Raw genomic sequence first — 14,651 nt, forward strand, 5'->3', positions numbered from 1 at the left:
TTTGCTCCAAGAGACTTTTTTGTAGGTCTTGGGGTGATACATGATCCTACCGCATTTCGTATCTGTGCAATTAACGTAGCGGGGGGGCTGCTCTATTGAATTTTTGTAGGTGGCGCTATAGAGCCATTTTAACACCCCAAGTTCTGAGGCCTATATCACATGAAAATATTCGCCACTTTTGACACGTGTGCAACGTTTCATGACTTTTTGAGCTCGTTTAGGCTGTCAAAAATGGGATTCATTTAGCGATACTTTGCGAGGCCGCAACGGACACGCCCTTTAACGAAAAGTCAAGGTCCTTGCTATTTATCATCACACAAGGTCTTGAGATTAGACTGATGAAATATGATGTTGATATGGTTAAATCTCTAAGAGCAGTAAGTCACAGCATAAAAGGTGGTATTTCCTGCTGCCTCTAGGTGGCGCAATGACTGATACTGAATTATGCCATGTTGATGTGTTCAGGCCGGAACCCTTATGAAACGTGTGAAGTTGGGGGCAGATCGGACTATGTATGTCTGAATTACAACAGCTTCCTGTTTCATGGTGAAACATCACACTTTGCCAGGCCGCCACGGACACGCCCTTCAACGAAAAGTCAAGATCTTTGCAATTTATCACCGCAACAGGCTTAACATCAGTCAGACCAAATATGATGATGATTTGATTAAATCTCTAAGAGCAGTAAATCACAGCGTAAAACATGGTATTTCCTCCTACCTCTAGGTGGCGCTATGAGTGAAGTTGAATATTGGCATTGAAATGTGTTCAGGCCAAGACCCTTATCAAACGTATGAAGCGTGGGGCAGATTGGACATTGTATGCCTGAGTAAGAGCCACTTCCTGTTTCATGGCGAAAATGCAGAAATTTGTCAGGCCGCCACGGACACACCCTCTGACGAAAAGTCAAGATCTCCGCAATTTAACACCGCAAAGGCCTTTAGATGAGATTGACCAAATATGACGATGATCGGATTAAATCTGTAGGAGGAGTTTGTTAAAGTATGAAGCCTGGAAATGACCAAATTTGCACAAAAATCAAGGCAAAAATTCAAAATGGCCGACGTCCTGTGGGGTTTAGAGCTTCGCTCCAAGATACTTTTTTGTAGGTCTTGGGGTGATAGATGATCCTACCAAATTTCGTATCTGTACGTTTTTCTTAGCGGGGGGGCTGTTCTCTTGAAATTTTGCAGGTGGCGCTATCGAGCCATTTCTACACGCCCACTTCTGGCGCCTATACCACATGTACATTTTCGCCACTTCTGACATGTGGGCAAAATTTCATGAGTTTTCGAGCATGTTTCGCCCCTCAAAAATGCGATTCACTTTGGAGAAGAAGAAGAATAAATAATAATAATAATAATAATAATAATAATAATAAACCGAGCAAAAACAATAGGGTCCTCGCACCCCAGTGTGCTCGGGCCCTAATAAAAATAAATATAGCTGCAAGCAGCGATGGCGGGCCCTCGCACGTTTGTTTACCGCTACACGGTGCCTCCGAGAAAACGATGCACGGTGGGCATGTGCATCAAGTGGGTAAATATCAGTGGGCTATTTAATGTTGTTTCTGAGCCATTTGGGGACTGTAGGTAAAAGAAACCCCACATTTTAAACAAACGGGGGCACTAGTGAGCCACTTAAGAGACACGCCTATGTCTGACCTTTTTGTCAACACTTAACAGCCGACAACTCTGATGTGTGTGCCAAATTTAAATTTAATCTAAGCACGCCAAGAGCCTTAAATATGCCTGAAATGAAAGTAAAGTTTGACGCGTTGCCATGGGAACAGCGTTCGAGATGTCAAAAATTCCTTCGCAATTTAGCATCTACAATGTCTCAGCATGATGTTGACCACTTTTGGTGTCAATCGCATGAATCCCATACAAGGAGTATTCAAAAGTTCACAGCATGTAACTGTCAGTCTTAAATATGTGTAAAAATGAAAGTAAAGTTTGACACGTTGCCATGGGAACAGAGTTGGAGATATCAAAAATCCCTTCGCAATATATCGTCTACAATGTCTCTGCATCATGTTGACCACTTTTGGTGTCAATTGCATGATTATTCTAGAAGGAGTATTTAAAAGTTAACTGCATGCAACTGAAGGGCTTAAATATGCCTTTAAAATGAAAGTAAAGTTTGATGCGTTGCCATGGGAACAACGTTTGAGATATCAAAAATCCCTTCGCAATTTATCATCTACTATGTCTTGGCATCATGTTGACCACTTTTGGTGTCAATCGCATAAACATTCTAGGAGGAGTATTTAAAAGAACATCACATGGAACTGTCAAAAAAATCAACCTTTGTGACTGCAACACTTCCTGGCGCCTGGTGGTGGCGCTATACCCGAGACTCACAATAGGCACATCGATGCGATCAGAATCTTCAGACGAACAAACACCCCACGTGTCATCACTATAAGACATTTTTTGCCTTAGATATTAGACACTTCCTGTTTCTCTGATTTCGCCATGACTTTGCCACTTCGCCATGGCAACACCGTTCGAGATATCAAAAATCCCTTCGCAATTTAGCAAGTCCAATGTCTTGACATCATGATCACCACATTTGGTGTCATTTGCATGAATCCCCTAGGAGGAGTATTCAAAAGTTCACCGCATGCATTTTTTAAACAATCCAAAATGGCGGACTTCCTGTTGGGCGGAGCTAAAATGTTAGAGGGCGAAAGTTGTTCGGGTCGATGAGATCTATATGTGTACCAACTTTCGTAAATGTGCGTACATGTTTGCCCGATCTGTGCACTCCTGTTTGTTTTTGCATTACAGGGGGCGCTACAGAGCCCCCGTGCCACGCCCGTGTTCCAGCCTTTGGCTTTCGGCGATCACGGACGACTCTGATGTCTGTGCCAAATTTCAAGAGTTTTCGAGTATGTTAAGGCCCCCAAAATGTCCAAAAGTGTTGAAAAAAATAAAAAATAAAAAAAAAATAAAAATAAATATAGCTGCAAGCAGCAATGGCGGGCCCTCGCACGTTTTTTTACCGCTACACGGTGCGTCCGAGAAAACGATGCACGGTGGGCAAGGGCATCAAGTGGGTAAAATATCAGTGGGCTATTTAATGTTGTTTCTGAGCCATTTGGGGACTGTAGGTAAAAGAAACCCCACATTTTAGACAAACAGGTGCACTAGTGAGCCACTTAAGAGACACGCCTATGTCTGACCTTTTTGTCAACACTTAACAGCCGGAAACTCTGATGTGTGCAGAGATGTATAGTAACGAAGTAGAACTACTTCACTACTGTACTTAATTACTAAAAGACAGTATATGTACTCTACTGAAGTATTATTTTTTTTCTACTACTTCCACTTGTACTTCAGTACATATTTTCGATGAGTTTAATACTTTTACTCCAATACATTTTTTATGTGCTGCATAGTTACTCGTTACACTCAAATGTTACGAATCATTCCAAACCTACATTATCACTGCCGGAGCGGTGATACACATTAGAAACACACACAGATTGTGGTCTAAACCAATAGGAGATAGTGAAGAGCGGACCCCTCCCTCCCTCTCACTCACAAATATGAGCCGCAGTTGTGGACAAATGTGAAGTGAAGAGAGAACCAAAGTGCACGAGAGAGACCGATAGAGAGAGAGAATTCGCGAGAAAGGGCGAGTGTGCGCGAAAGAAGGAAACCTAAATACATTGAAACAGCTTTTACCTTTACCTATTACCATTACATCGACTAATATTTTATTAATTCTGAATTCTCTATTGCCATATTAGTTAAATTAATCTGAACATTCCTGTCCTTGTACTCCTGCTACAGCCAAAGCAATTGTGAGTGTCCTTTAGCTTAAACATTTGAAATAATATAAACAATATTATATTCAAACTTTTGACTGTTTTCTTTAATAACTACATTACACAATACTTGTACTTTTACTTTCAGTACTTGAGTAGTATATTTTAAAATAAACTACTTGCAATACTTAAGTACAAAACATGTTTAATACTTCAGTACTTCCACTTAAGTGGTGTGCTCACTTTTTTGATAGAGCACTTGTACTTTTACTCAAGTCTGGGTCCCTAGTACTTTATACATCTCTGGATGTGTGTGCCAAATTTAAAGTTCAACTAAGCACGCCAAGAGCATTAAACATGCCTGAAATTAAAGTAAAGTTTGACGCGTTGCCATGAGAACAGCGTTCGAGATGTCTAAAATTCCTTCGCAATTTATCATCTACAATGTCTCGGCATCATGTTGACCACTTCTGGTGTCAATCGCATGAATCCCATACGAGGAGTATTTAAAGGTTCACAGCATGTAACTGTCAGCCTTAAATATGTGTAAAAATGAAAGTAAAGTTTGATGCATTGCCATGGGAACAGCGTTTGAGATATCATAATCCCTTCGCAATTTATCATCTACAATGTCTCGGCATCATGTTGACCACTTCTCGTGTCAATCGCATGAAAATCCTAGAAGGAGTATTTAAAAGTTAACTGTATGCAACTAAAAGGCTTAAATATGCCTTTAAAATGAAAGTAAAGTTTGACAGGTTGCCATGGGAACAGCGTTTGAGATATCAAAAATCCCTTTGCAATTTATCATCTACAATGTCTCGGCGTCATGTTGACCACTTCTCGTGTAAATCGCATGAAAATCCTAGAAGGAGTATTTAAAAGTTAACTGTATAAAACTGAAAGGCTTAAATATGCCTTTAAAATGAAAGTAAAGTTTGACGCGTTGCCATGGGAATAGCGTTTGAGATATCAAAAATCCCTTCGCAATTTATCATCTACAATGTCTCGGCATTATGGTGACCACTTTTGCTGTCAATCGCATGAAAATCCTAGAAGGAGTATTTAAAAGAACATTGCATGGAACTTTCAAAAAAATCCAGCTTTGGGACTGACACACTTCCTGGCGCCTGCTGGTGGCGCTATACCCGAGACTCACAATAGGCACATCGATGCGATCGGAATCTTCAGACGAACAAACACCCCGCGTGTCATTACAATAAGACATTTTTTGCCTTAGATATTAGACACTTCCTGTTTCTCTGATTTCGCCACAACTTTGTCGGCTCGCCACGGCAGAACAGTTCGAGATATCAAAAATCCCTTCGCAATTTAGCAAGTCCAATGTCTCGACATCATGTTCACCACTTTTGGTCTCAATCGCATGCATCCTCTAGGAGGAGTATTCAAAAGTTCAACACATGCATTTTTTAAACAATCCAAAATAGCTGACTTCCTGTTGGGCGGAGCTTAAATGTTAGAGGGCGAAAGTTGTTCGGGTCGATGAGATCTATATGCGTACCAACTCTCGTACATGTGCGTACATTTTTGCACGATCTGTGCCCCAATGTTTGTTTTTGCATTACAGGGGGCGCTACAGAGCTCCCTTGCCACGCCCGAGTTCCAGCCTTTGCCGGGTCCTAATGGCCGACGACTCTGACATCTCTGCCAATTTTCAAGAGTTTTTGAGTATGTTAAGGCCCCCAAATTGCCCCGAAACGTAAAAAAAAATAAAAAAAAAAAAAATAATAATAAATCCGAGCAAAAACAATAGGGCTTCGCACCTACGGTGCAGGCCATTCTGGCCTGCTCCTCGGTGCTCGGGCCCTAATAATCCGAGCAAAAACAATAGGGCTTCGCACCTTTCGGTGCAGGCCATTCTGGCCTGCTCCTCGGTGCTCGGGCCCTAATAATCCGAGCAAAAACAATAGGGCTTCGCACCTTTCGGTGCAGGCCATTCTGGCCTGCTCCTCGGTGCTCGGGCCCTAAATATACTGATATCACAGGTAATTTCTATACAAACATATCACAAAAAGTAAAGTCACAAATCAGATCTCAAATTTTTAAGTTGCCTCTTGTTTGTCATTGGTCCCAGTAATCTCTTACAATGTCTCTTCAAGAGCTTCTGATGAGATTTCAACAATGTCTGTTTAAGTGCGTGTCTATTGTTCATGCATGGCAACATGAAGAGATTGATAACGTAGTGTATAAGTTTGTGTTTGGCCCAATTAACCAGAGCGGACCACTGTTTCAACAGCAGGCTTCCTGAAAGGAAAGCGGGGAAAAGAGCAGAGCTGGAGGTAGCAGGAAGCATGTTTTCCTTTGCTTCTCGAAAGTTCAGTTCACCATGAATTCTGTCCAACTATTTGCACAAATACAGACACGCACACACATACGCTGTCCTCATATCTCCTACATTCGAAAAACATCTTATCTGGGATGCTCCACCAACTTTAACAAACAATTTGTGCCAATGAGTGTCCGTCCTGTTGGCTAAATCAGGCTCCCTATCTTACTGGCTGTTGATTGGTTCTCATGTGAAGAGCATTGTGGGAACAACTGGGAACAGCTGGGGCATTATTCATGGCTAAATGAGAGGTGACAAGTCAACCTTTCAAATGATTTGAGAAAAGTATTCTGTTTCACAGTAAGAATCAATGTTGATGAAGCTGGCCAGCGAGATCTTTGATCTGTGAGAGATGGCTCTGTTTACATTGGCTGATGAGTATGATAGAGATGGACAACAATCATAGCGGAAGACTGGAGAGAAAAGAGGATGTAAGGATCAAGAAGACTTTCCTTCCTCAGCATGCACAGATAAGCATCTCATTTTGGCTATGTTTCTCTGTGTCTGGCAAGGCACATGCTACTCTCCTCCTTCCTGTCTTAGTGATTCAGCAGCTGCCAGAGAACGACGGCTGTCAGTGTGTCAAACTAGTTACCCTAAATAATGACTATTTTAATGAGTTTATAAAGCTTATACTGACATCTTTTGGGATTGTCCCACCATACATAGCCTTTGGAAGGACAATAAGGGCATTTTGGAAAATCTACTAAAAGTGAAAATGTATTTTGACTTCCAAACATTTTACTGGATATCTTTCCAGACAATCTTTCTCAAGATCAAGCATTTCTTCTCATTCTCCTCTTAATGACAGCAAGGAAAATGATAACAATCTGTTGGCAAAGCCTGAGCCACCTACCGTTACGCAATGGACACAAAAGATAAAGCAAGCTTATTTAAATGGAACAGTATGTAAGAAATTTATATCAATTAATCATAAAATGGCCCTAATATGTCACTAGACATTAAGAAATCATTTTCATTTCAAATACTTATATCACTCACAAAAGTGGTCTGGCCAGGATATTGTCATTTAAAAAGTGGAGTTGCAGCCCTCAACTGATGTTTATGTTGTCATTTTGTGTATTGACCACCATCTGTGTGATTGCAGTACCAGTTTTTGCCACAAGTTTTGTGATTGCAATACCAGTTTTGGCCACAATCCTACATACTGTTTCTTTAATGGAAAGGTTGACAGCACAACTGCAATTAAAAACCCAATTTTTTGAAAGAAGATGGGGTCCAGTTATTGACTTTTTGAAATAGGACATAAGCCTATGCATTAAATTGTTTATATTTCTGATTGTAAATAATGTATGAAGCCCAGTCTCAGGACAATGTTCATGTTTTTTTCTCTTTCTTTTGTGTGTATTCACAATATATACGAAATAAAGCTTATACTGTAGCAAATGTGTGTGGATTTGTAAAACACAGTGTGAGACTTGGGACAATGAAGTTTATTTTTTTTAAGTAAGCAATAATATAAAGCCAGCCATTTGTTATCGCAAAATAAATCCGAACAGGGTGATCAGGACCCCCAACGTAAGGGATTTATGTGCAACTGGCTGGTTGTAAATGTACCTGCTTATTACTTGGCTATTTGCCACTTGAGTAAATATATGGACACAAAATATATTTTACAAGCTCATTTGTAAGAAATGCAAACCTTCAGTAAGGAAAATGCATTTTCTGGCACTTTAAGCCAAAATGCGTTCAAACAAGTTCAAAGTTTAAACAAGATGAACATGCATTTGGTTGAATAATTCGTAAAAAAAAATCTCATGTACTATATGTTATTAATTATGCATATTTATATTTAATTTATTAAACAGCACCAGTCAAGCTGATTTTCTGTTTTTTTCTAGGAAAAACAAACCTTGGAATGTTGGGACTGGCCAATCAGAATCAACCATTCCAGTGCAAAGTGTAATACATTTGTATGACAAAATCAAAATAATTTAATTAACATTTTCAAAAAGTTTTTTATATACATGATACTCACATTCTTGTAAACACAGACTCATCTATTTATATTTATGTTTGGATACTTGCTCATACCAAATCACTAGTTTGCAGGCTGCATGTCTTAAAACTATAACATAGCGTTATTTTAATTTTCATTTAATAAACATGCTGTTTTCATTATTATAAAAACTAAATGTACTCCATATTTATAAAAAAACACACCATTAAGTCCCACTATTTGGCCTAGGTGGTTAATTATGATTCATTGATATCATTTGCTTGTTAACTTATGATGACTCATGTGGTAAGGAATACTGTTTCCGGGTCCATGCCTAGACTCATTACAATAGAGGGTATGCACGTGACGTCATCTTCAGCAAAAGTGACTGCGGTTACGCCCAATGAGTGGCAAAAGACAGAGCGGCAGCATTTGTGTACAGTGTGAAATCAGTGAAAACACGAGGAAAACGCGTCTAAATGGGAAAAAGCTGTTGTGCGATAGACTGTACTAACAGATTAACAAGAATTCAGAGCTATCGTTTTGCAGACTGCCAAGAAACACTGAAAGGAGAAGTAAATGGATCGTTCATGCCTACGTCCACAGACCACAGGTGGGTTGATAAGTTTCTAGGGTCACTATCAAGGAGAGGTTTTACTTTCTACTTAAAAGTATTTTTTCAAGTATTTGTATTTTATTTAAAAAACATACATTCCAAAGCATATATCATAATTTTTCTCTTGTTTTACATTTAATATTCAAGTACATTAACATACTTTTACTCAAGTAAAAGTACAAAACTTTAATGTAATTAGGTATCAAATAAATTTTAATACGCAATATTAAAGAATACACAGTATGATTCTATACAATTTTTCCCAAGACAAACACCCTAATAAAGCACAGATGCTTGGAAAATGTAACTAATGTAACTAAGTATTGTCCACCTCTGCTATCAAGTTCAACTAAATTCAATTTAAGCTGATAAGAGTTAGTTTTATTGGCATTTTCGCAGCACCCGCAATGAAAACCAGCCACTTTGTTGAACGTTTGCCACTCAACGGGGCGTGCCCCAGCGTGGTCACGTGGAAAAGTGACGTCAATGCATACTCTCTAAAGAGGAATTTTTTATGCAGCTGTTTACGAGCACTATTTATTCATATCACACATTTTATAAACTCAGTGTACACTGCAGTCTTCAGGTTCACAAAATCACCAGCAGCAATATATAAATAATTCGTAAAAAAAAAAACATGTCCATGAGTCCAAGTCTGATCATCTCGAAATTTGTTATGGAGATAAAAATTAACATTGGGGTTTTTTGGTAGTTTTGCATTATGATAGGACTGTATATTAGCATGTTTTGTTGTTTGTTACTTCCCTATGGAATCTAAGATCGGTTGGACCCGGAAGCAATGCATGCATTCTAAAAATGGCTTGACTTATTTTTAAGCCATGTTGGGTAAATATTGGACAGAACACACCGCTGTGTTAAAATTTACCCAATGTTGGGTTGTTTTAACCCAACTGTTGGGTTATTATAACCCAGGGTTGCATAACAACAATCCACCACTGGGTAATTTTTAACCCAGCATGTGTTCGGATTAATATTTACCCATTATGGTTTAAAAATAACCCAGACATTTTTAGAGTATGACGGCAGACTTAACAAGTGAATTGTTTACGCAAACAAATCATTTACATAAGATAAAAATCAGGCAATGCCTTTACAAATAAGGCAGTAGGCAATTTCAACTCACTTTCTAACACTACACTCATCACCATATTGAGTATTTCTCCAATTCTTTTTCTATGAGTGTTTCTTCTCAAATATTTACTGTCTCTGTTTAATGTGAAGGCAGAATAGATGAGAGGTTAAAAACAACAATTGTGCCTCTTCTCTACAGCCAATTAGAGTTGTAAAAGCATCACGCCTGACTGTCTGTCACCCCTAATGCAGTACCAACATCCTGTGACATAACCCACTGAGGATTTTTCATATATTGTAGGGAGCAGACACAGTCCTTAATTTATCCCAGGATGCACCGGGGCTTTGTGGTACTCTTTTACTTGTTTGTTTAACAAAAACGCTGCAAGCTATATTGCTCAAAGCTCGGCTTAATGGAAGTATTTTTTGTAAGACAGCGTACAATTAAACACCTACAATAACAGGACGATTGTTAATTTACAGGAAGAGCACAGAGCTACAAAATCATTCGAGATCAATCAAGATTCGATAATCTGGTTTTTGATCATCTCTGCAGATTTATATCACATTTATCACAGACCCATGTTATATTATTCACTTCTGTCTTAGAAAAGGGAAACTTCATTCAATTAAATTTAACTGCAGTCGATTGTTCAAAGGCAGCTTTATGTCTATAACTATACGTCCTATTATTCATTTAAACTGTCTAGGATAAACAATCCTTAACTTTTTCCTGTGCCTGTAAACAACTTAACAGTATCGAATGCTTCAATAACATCTTTGAATTCTTTTTGTGCTGAAACGTTGGCTTTATAAGAGGGAAAATACCTTAGCAAGAAAAGATGTTGTGCTAGAATCACATATGGATATACTTTGCAAATACGTCCTGGCATTCGGCATTCGTACGATGGAAAAATTACATGTTCAATGTGTGGGTGTACGAATGACCCACAGGACATTGTAAATTAATAATGGGTGTGTCACTGAGCTCAAACAGCTGGCCCTCAATCTCTTTTCTCTCTAAAATGTGTGTGAAACACTGTGTCTAAATGTCAAAACACTTCAGGAACGTTGTGGTTCTTTTGGGCAGATTGGGGTATTTTCCATTCTTTGCATTGTGATAGATCTTAGAAAAGGCATAACGAGAGGTGGGATAAGACGAGAGGAATGAGATGAGGGATGGGATGGAGCGTTGCAAAAATAATGAGAACGTTCCAACTCACCGTTTCTCTTGTTCATGCTCCAGCTTCACCCGCAAATCCTGCAAGAGGAAAACACAAAATTAAACAAGTCCTGTGGAAAATGAATAAAATGCTGAATACTTGAATTAGTTATTTATGTGAAAAGCAGTATGGAGCATCATTAGAGATATATACTGTACACAGTGTGGCTGTTTTTTGTACCCATCACAACTACCCAGGCTCAAAGTTGAGCTGTATGATACTGTATAAGCATTACTGCATGTCTCCTTCGAGACAACGCAACACCTATTGAAGAGTCTGAATACTGTGTTTACATTCATACTGTAATGTCATCTCCATTATGCATATCACATGCACATGTACATTATGCACCCCAAAAATTTTTGAGATTTTGTGTTGTTTCTGAATGATGTCTGGCTAGTTGAGGAAGTTCATGCTGGTACTCATGCTGGAAATGTGTGTGTGTCAGATAGAGAGAGAGAGAGAGAGAGAGAGAGAGAGACAGACAGAAAATGATGTAAAAATATGAGAAAGGGCAACCAACCAAGGGCGAGTTAGAGAAAGCCAGCTGTTTGTGTACCAGACAGACAGAAAGTGTGTGTAAGTGCAGAGTGCGTGCCAGCCAATTATCTTCAGGACTGGCTTGTGTCCTGTGTGGAGTGACAGCATTGTAAATGGAAATTTAGTCAATGAACAAAACCACAGAAATACTGAGGTTTATGTTATACAGAGAGACCGGATGTTAAGGGATTTTAGAGGTCTCTCAGTCTCAGATGTATCCTGTTTAAAATTGTACAATACAGCTATGGGATTATGTCAAGTTAAGTGGATGGTAGGACTGGACAATAAAGTTTAACATCTATTGTAGACAAACAGTTAACAAATGAAAATGCAAGATTTCATTTGAGAAGATACTGTAGATCCGGATACATTTAGATTGTAAATGCTTAAAGGAACAGTATGTAAGAAATTTATATCAATTAATCATAAAATGGCCCTGATATGTCACTAGACATAGAGACAGAGCGCAGTTATGCAAATTTGAAAACCACGCCCACCAGGGGGAAAACAATCCAACCGTCTGTCTCCATTGACTTTGTATTGCGAGAGGCCGCCTCCTTGTCATTTCTGGCTTATAGAAAAAAACAGAATAATGCCTAAAAGCTGCTGTGTGACAATATGTACAGCTAACAAGCCAAAAAAAACTGAAATACGTTTTTATAAGCTGTCGAGCCGTAAAACCCAGCCTTTATGGATAAAAAAGTGGATCGCCGACTACGTTTCCCCCTATCTACACAGTTCTACTAATAGTAGTACTATGAAAAGTTGCCTGTTTCCACTTTTGTGTCTTTAAACGCTTGTTTATAAGCTTATAAAAACTTATTTACAGATAAAACTTAAAAACAGAATAATGCCTAAAAGCTGCTGTGTGACAAGGTGTACAGCTAACAAGCTAAAAAAAACCAGAAATAAGTTTTTATAAGCTGTCGAACCCAAAAAACGAGCGTTTAAAGACACAAAAGTGGAAACAGGCAACTTTTCATAATACTCCTATTAGTAGAACTGCGTCCACTAGGGGGAAACATAGTCGGCGATCCACTTTTTTCTCCTTAAAGGCTGGGTTTTACAGCTCAACAGCCTACAAAAACGTATCTATGGGTTTTTTGGCTTGTTAGCTGTACATATTGTCACACAGCAGCTTTTAGTATTATTCTGTTTTTTGTTATAAGCCAGAAATGACAAGGAGGCGGCCTTTCGCAATACAAAGTCAATGGAGACGGTTGGATTGTTTTCCCCCCGGTGGCCGTGGTTTTCAGGTTATGACGTGCTGCGCTCTGTCTCTATTAAGAAATCATTTTCATTTCAAATACTTATATCACTGACAACAGTGGTCTGGCCAGGATATTGTCATTTAAAAAGTGGAGTTGCAGCCCTCAACTGATGTTCATGTTGTCATGTTGTGTTTTGGCCACCAGCTGTGTGATTGCAGTACCAGTTTTAGCCACAAGTTTTGTGATTGCAATATCAAGTTTTGGCCACAATCCTACATACTGTTAATTTAATACATTAAACAGTCCCTCCAGAAAAACGTGATTATGCGATCGCATGATTCAATGCATAATCAGACAAAGTACGCATATTTATGTGGGGGACGCATTTTTTCAAATACGCCGCACTTTCGCAGCATAAATTGCATATTTCCGTGCACAAAATATGCGAGGCATGCATGATTTCCAAACCCCCGCATTTTCGTCGCAAGAATCACATATATCTTAGCAGAAAGTTGAAAAATGTTGCATTTACTTCACACGAGCAAAGCCATGCCCCCTGTTGCCATGGGAACGTTATGAAGTGACGTGATTATGTGACGTGAACATTATTCAAAAGATGCAAACACTTTTGGCAAGTTCCCACAGTTTTTGCAAGTTTCCGCAATTTCATTGCATAAAATTGCATAAAAATCCCGCATATTCCATCGCATTTGTTAAGGAAACTTGCCACAAGATCAATGATTTTGGCCCGCAACAATCACAAACAAACTCCACGTTTTTCTGGAAGGACATATTATACATTTTAACTTAATGCATTAAGCATTTACAATCTGCATTGTAGATGCATCTTTATTACAAACTCTCAAGGGTAGTCACTGGGATATTACCCTTTAAAAAAGTACTAATATGTACGAAAACCCTCGGGGGACTAATATGTACTTTTCAGGTACAAATGTGTACTTTTTTGAAAAGGTTCCACCGCAATGACTGCTTTTGTGCCCTTATTTATAAGAGTGCATGGGCTTAACTAAATAAACATAAGGAACAATAATTAATCATGTAAAATTAATCAATAATATGCATAATCATTTTTGCACAAATCATTATATGTAAAATAGCATTACTAATCAGTTTAAAGTAATGAGGCAAAAAAAGATCTATTCATTAAACCATTTGAACAGTTTAAAGTGACTTTTCAACTTTTTCACAGAGTGCATAGTAAGTATGGTATTACATGTTTTATTGAATATTAATATCAAAATATAATTCCGATTTATTCATAGATTTATTTATTTATTTTTTATATTTTAAAAGATAATAAAAAGCAAACTGTAAAACTGTTCCTACAGCAATGTGATGCATTCTGGGAAGTATAGCAATTGAAGGTAGTTACCTGTCTGTAGGCCTGGGTTCTGCTCTTGGGCTTGTTACTGTTGTTGGTTTTGATCTGGTAGCAGAAGCGTAAAGCTGCCAGGTCCTTCATTATGGAGTTGAGCGCCTCTTCGTCATCTAAAACACACAAAGATAAATTTATGTCACGCTGTTATTGGATCTTAAAAAAAGCATTACAACTGTATGACTGGCTGCCAAATGAAACATGCTGGTTGGTGAAAAATGACTAAATGAATGACATAATAATGATTGAGGAATTTAGGTTTTTTTAAGCAGCATCACCAAACTTTTTTTTTTTCAAAAGATTTTGACATTCCTGGACAAAATTTGAAGTGCTTGCCCACTGATACAACATGCGTTATGAGTGGTGTTAGTGCTTTTTTACCATCATTTCAAATGAGTTATAAGTTCAGACTCACAATGAGCCATTTAAAGTACCATTCCAGTCCATATCACAAATGTGATGCGAGATAAATTGTGTGACAAAATGTCATT

At 38.5% G+C, this 14,651-nt stretch overlaps 1 protein-coding gene across 1 annotated transcript in view; it reads right to left on the reverse strand.

Moving 5' to 3' along the window:
* The window catches only part of map3k22 (mitogen-activated protein kinase kinase kinase 22), an 88,436-nt gene that overhangs the window by 42,247 nt on the left and 31,538 nt on the right, over positions 1–14,651 (reverse strand). The window contains exons 4-5 of the mRNA XM_055181988.2: positions 14,158–14,273; positions 11,014–11,051 (exon numbers count right to left, since the gene is read on the reverse strand). Coding sequence (XP_055037963.2) covers positions 11,014–11,051; positions 14,158–14,273 — 154 coding nt within the window. The remainder of the gene's footprint in view (positions 1–11,013; positions 11,052–14,157; positions 14,274–14,651) is intronic.

Source organism: Misgurnus anguillicaudatus, chromosome 25 (genome assembly GCF_027580225.2).
Source record: "Misgurnus anguillicaudatus chromosome 25, ASM2758022v2, whole genome shotgun sequence".
Classification (NCBI taxonomy): domain Eukaryota; kingdom Metazoa; phylum Chordata; class Actinopteri; order Cypriniformes; family Cobitidae; genus Misgurnus; species Misgurnus anguillicaudatus.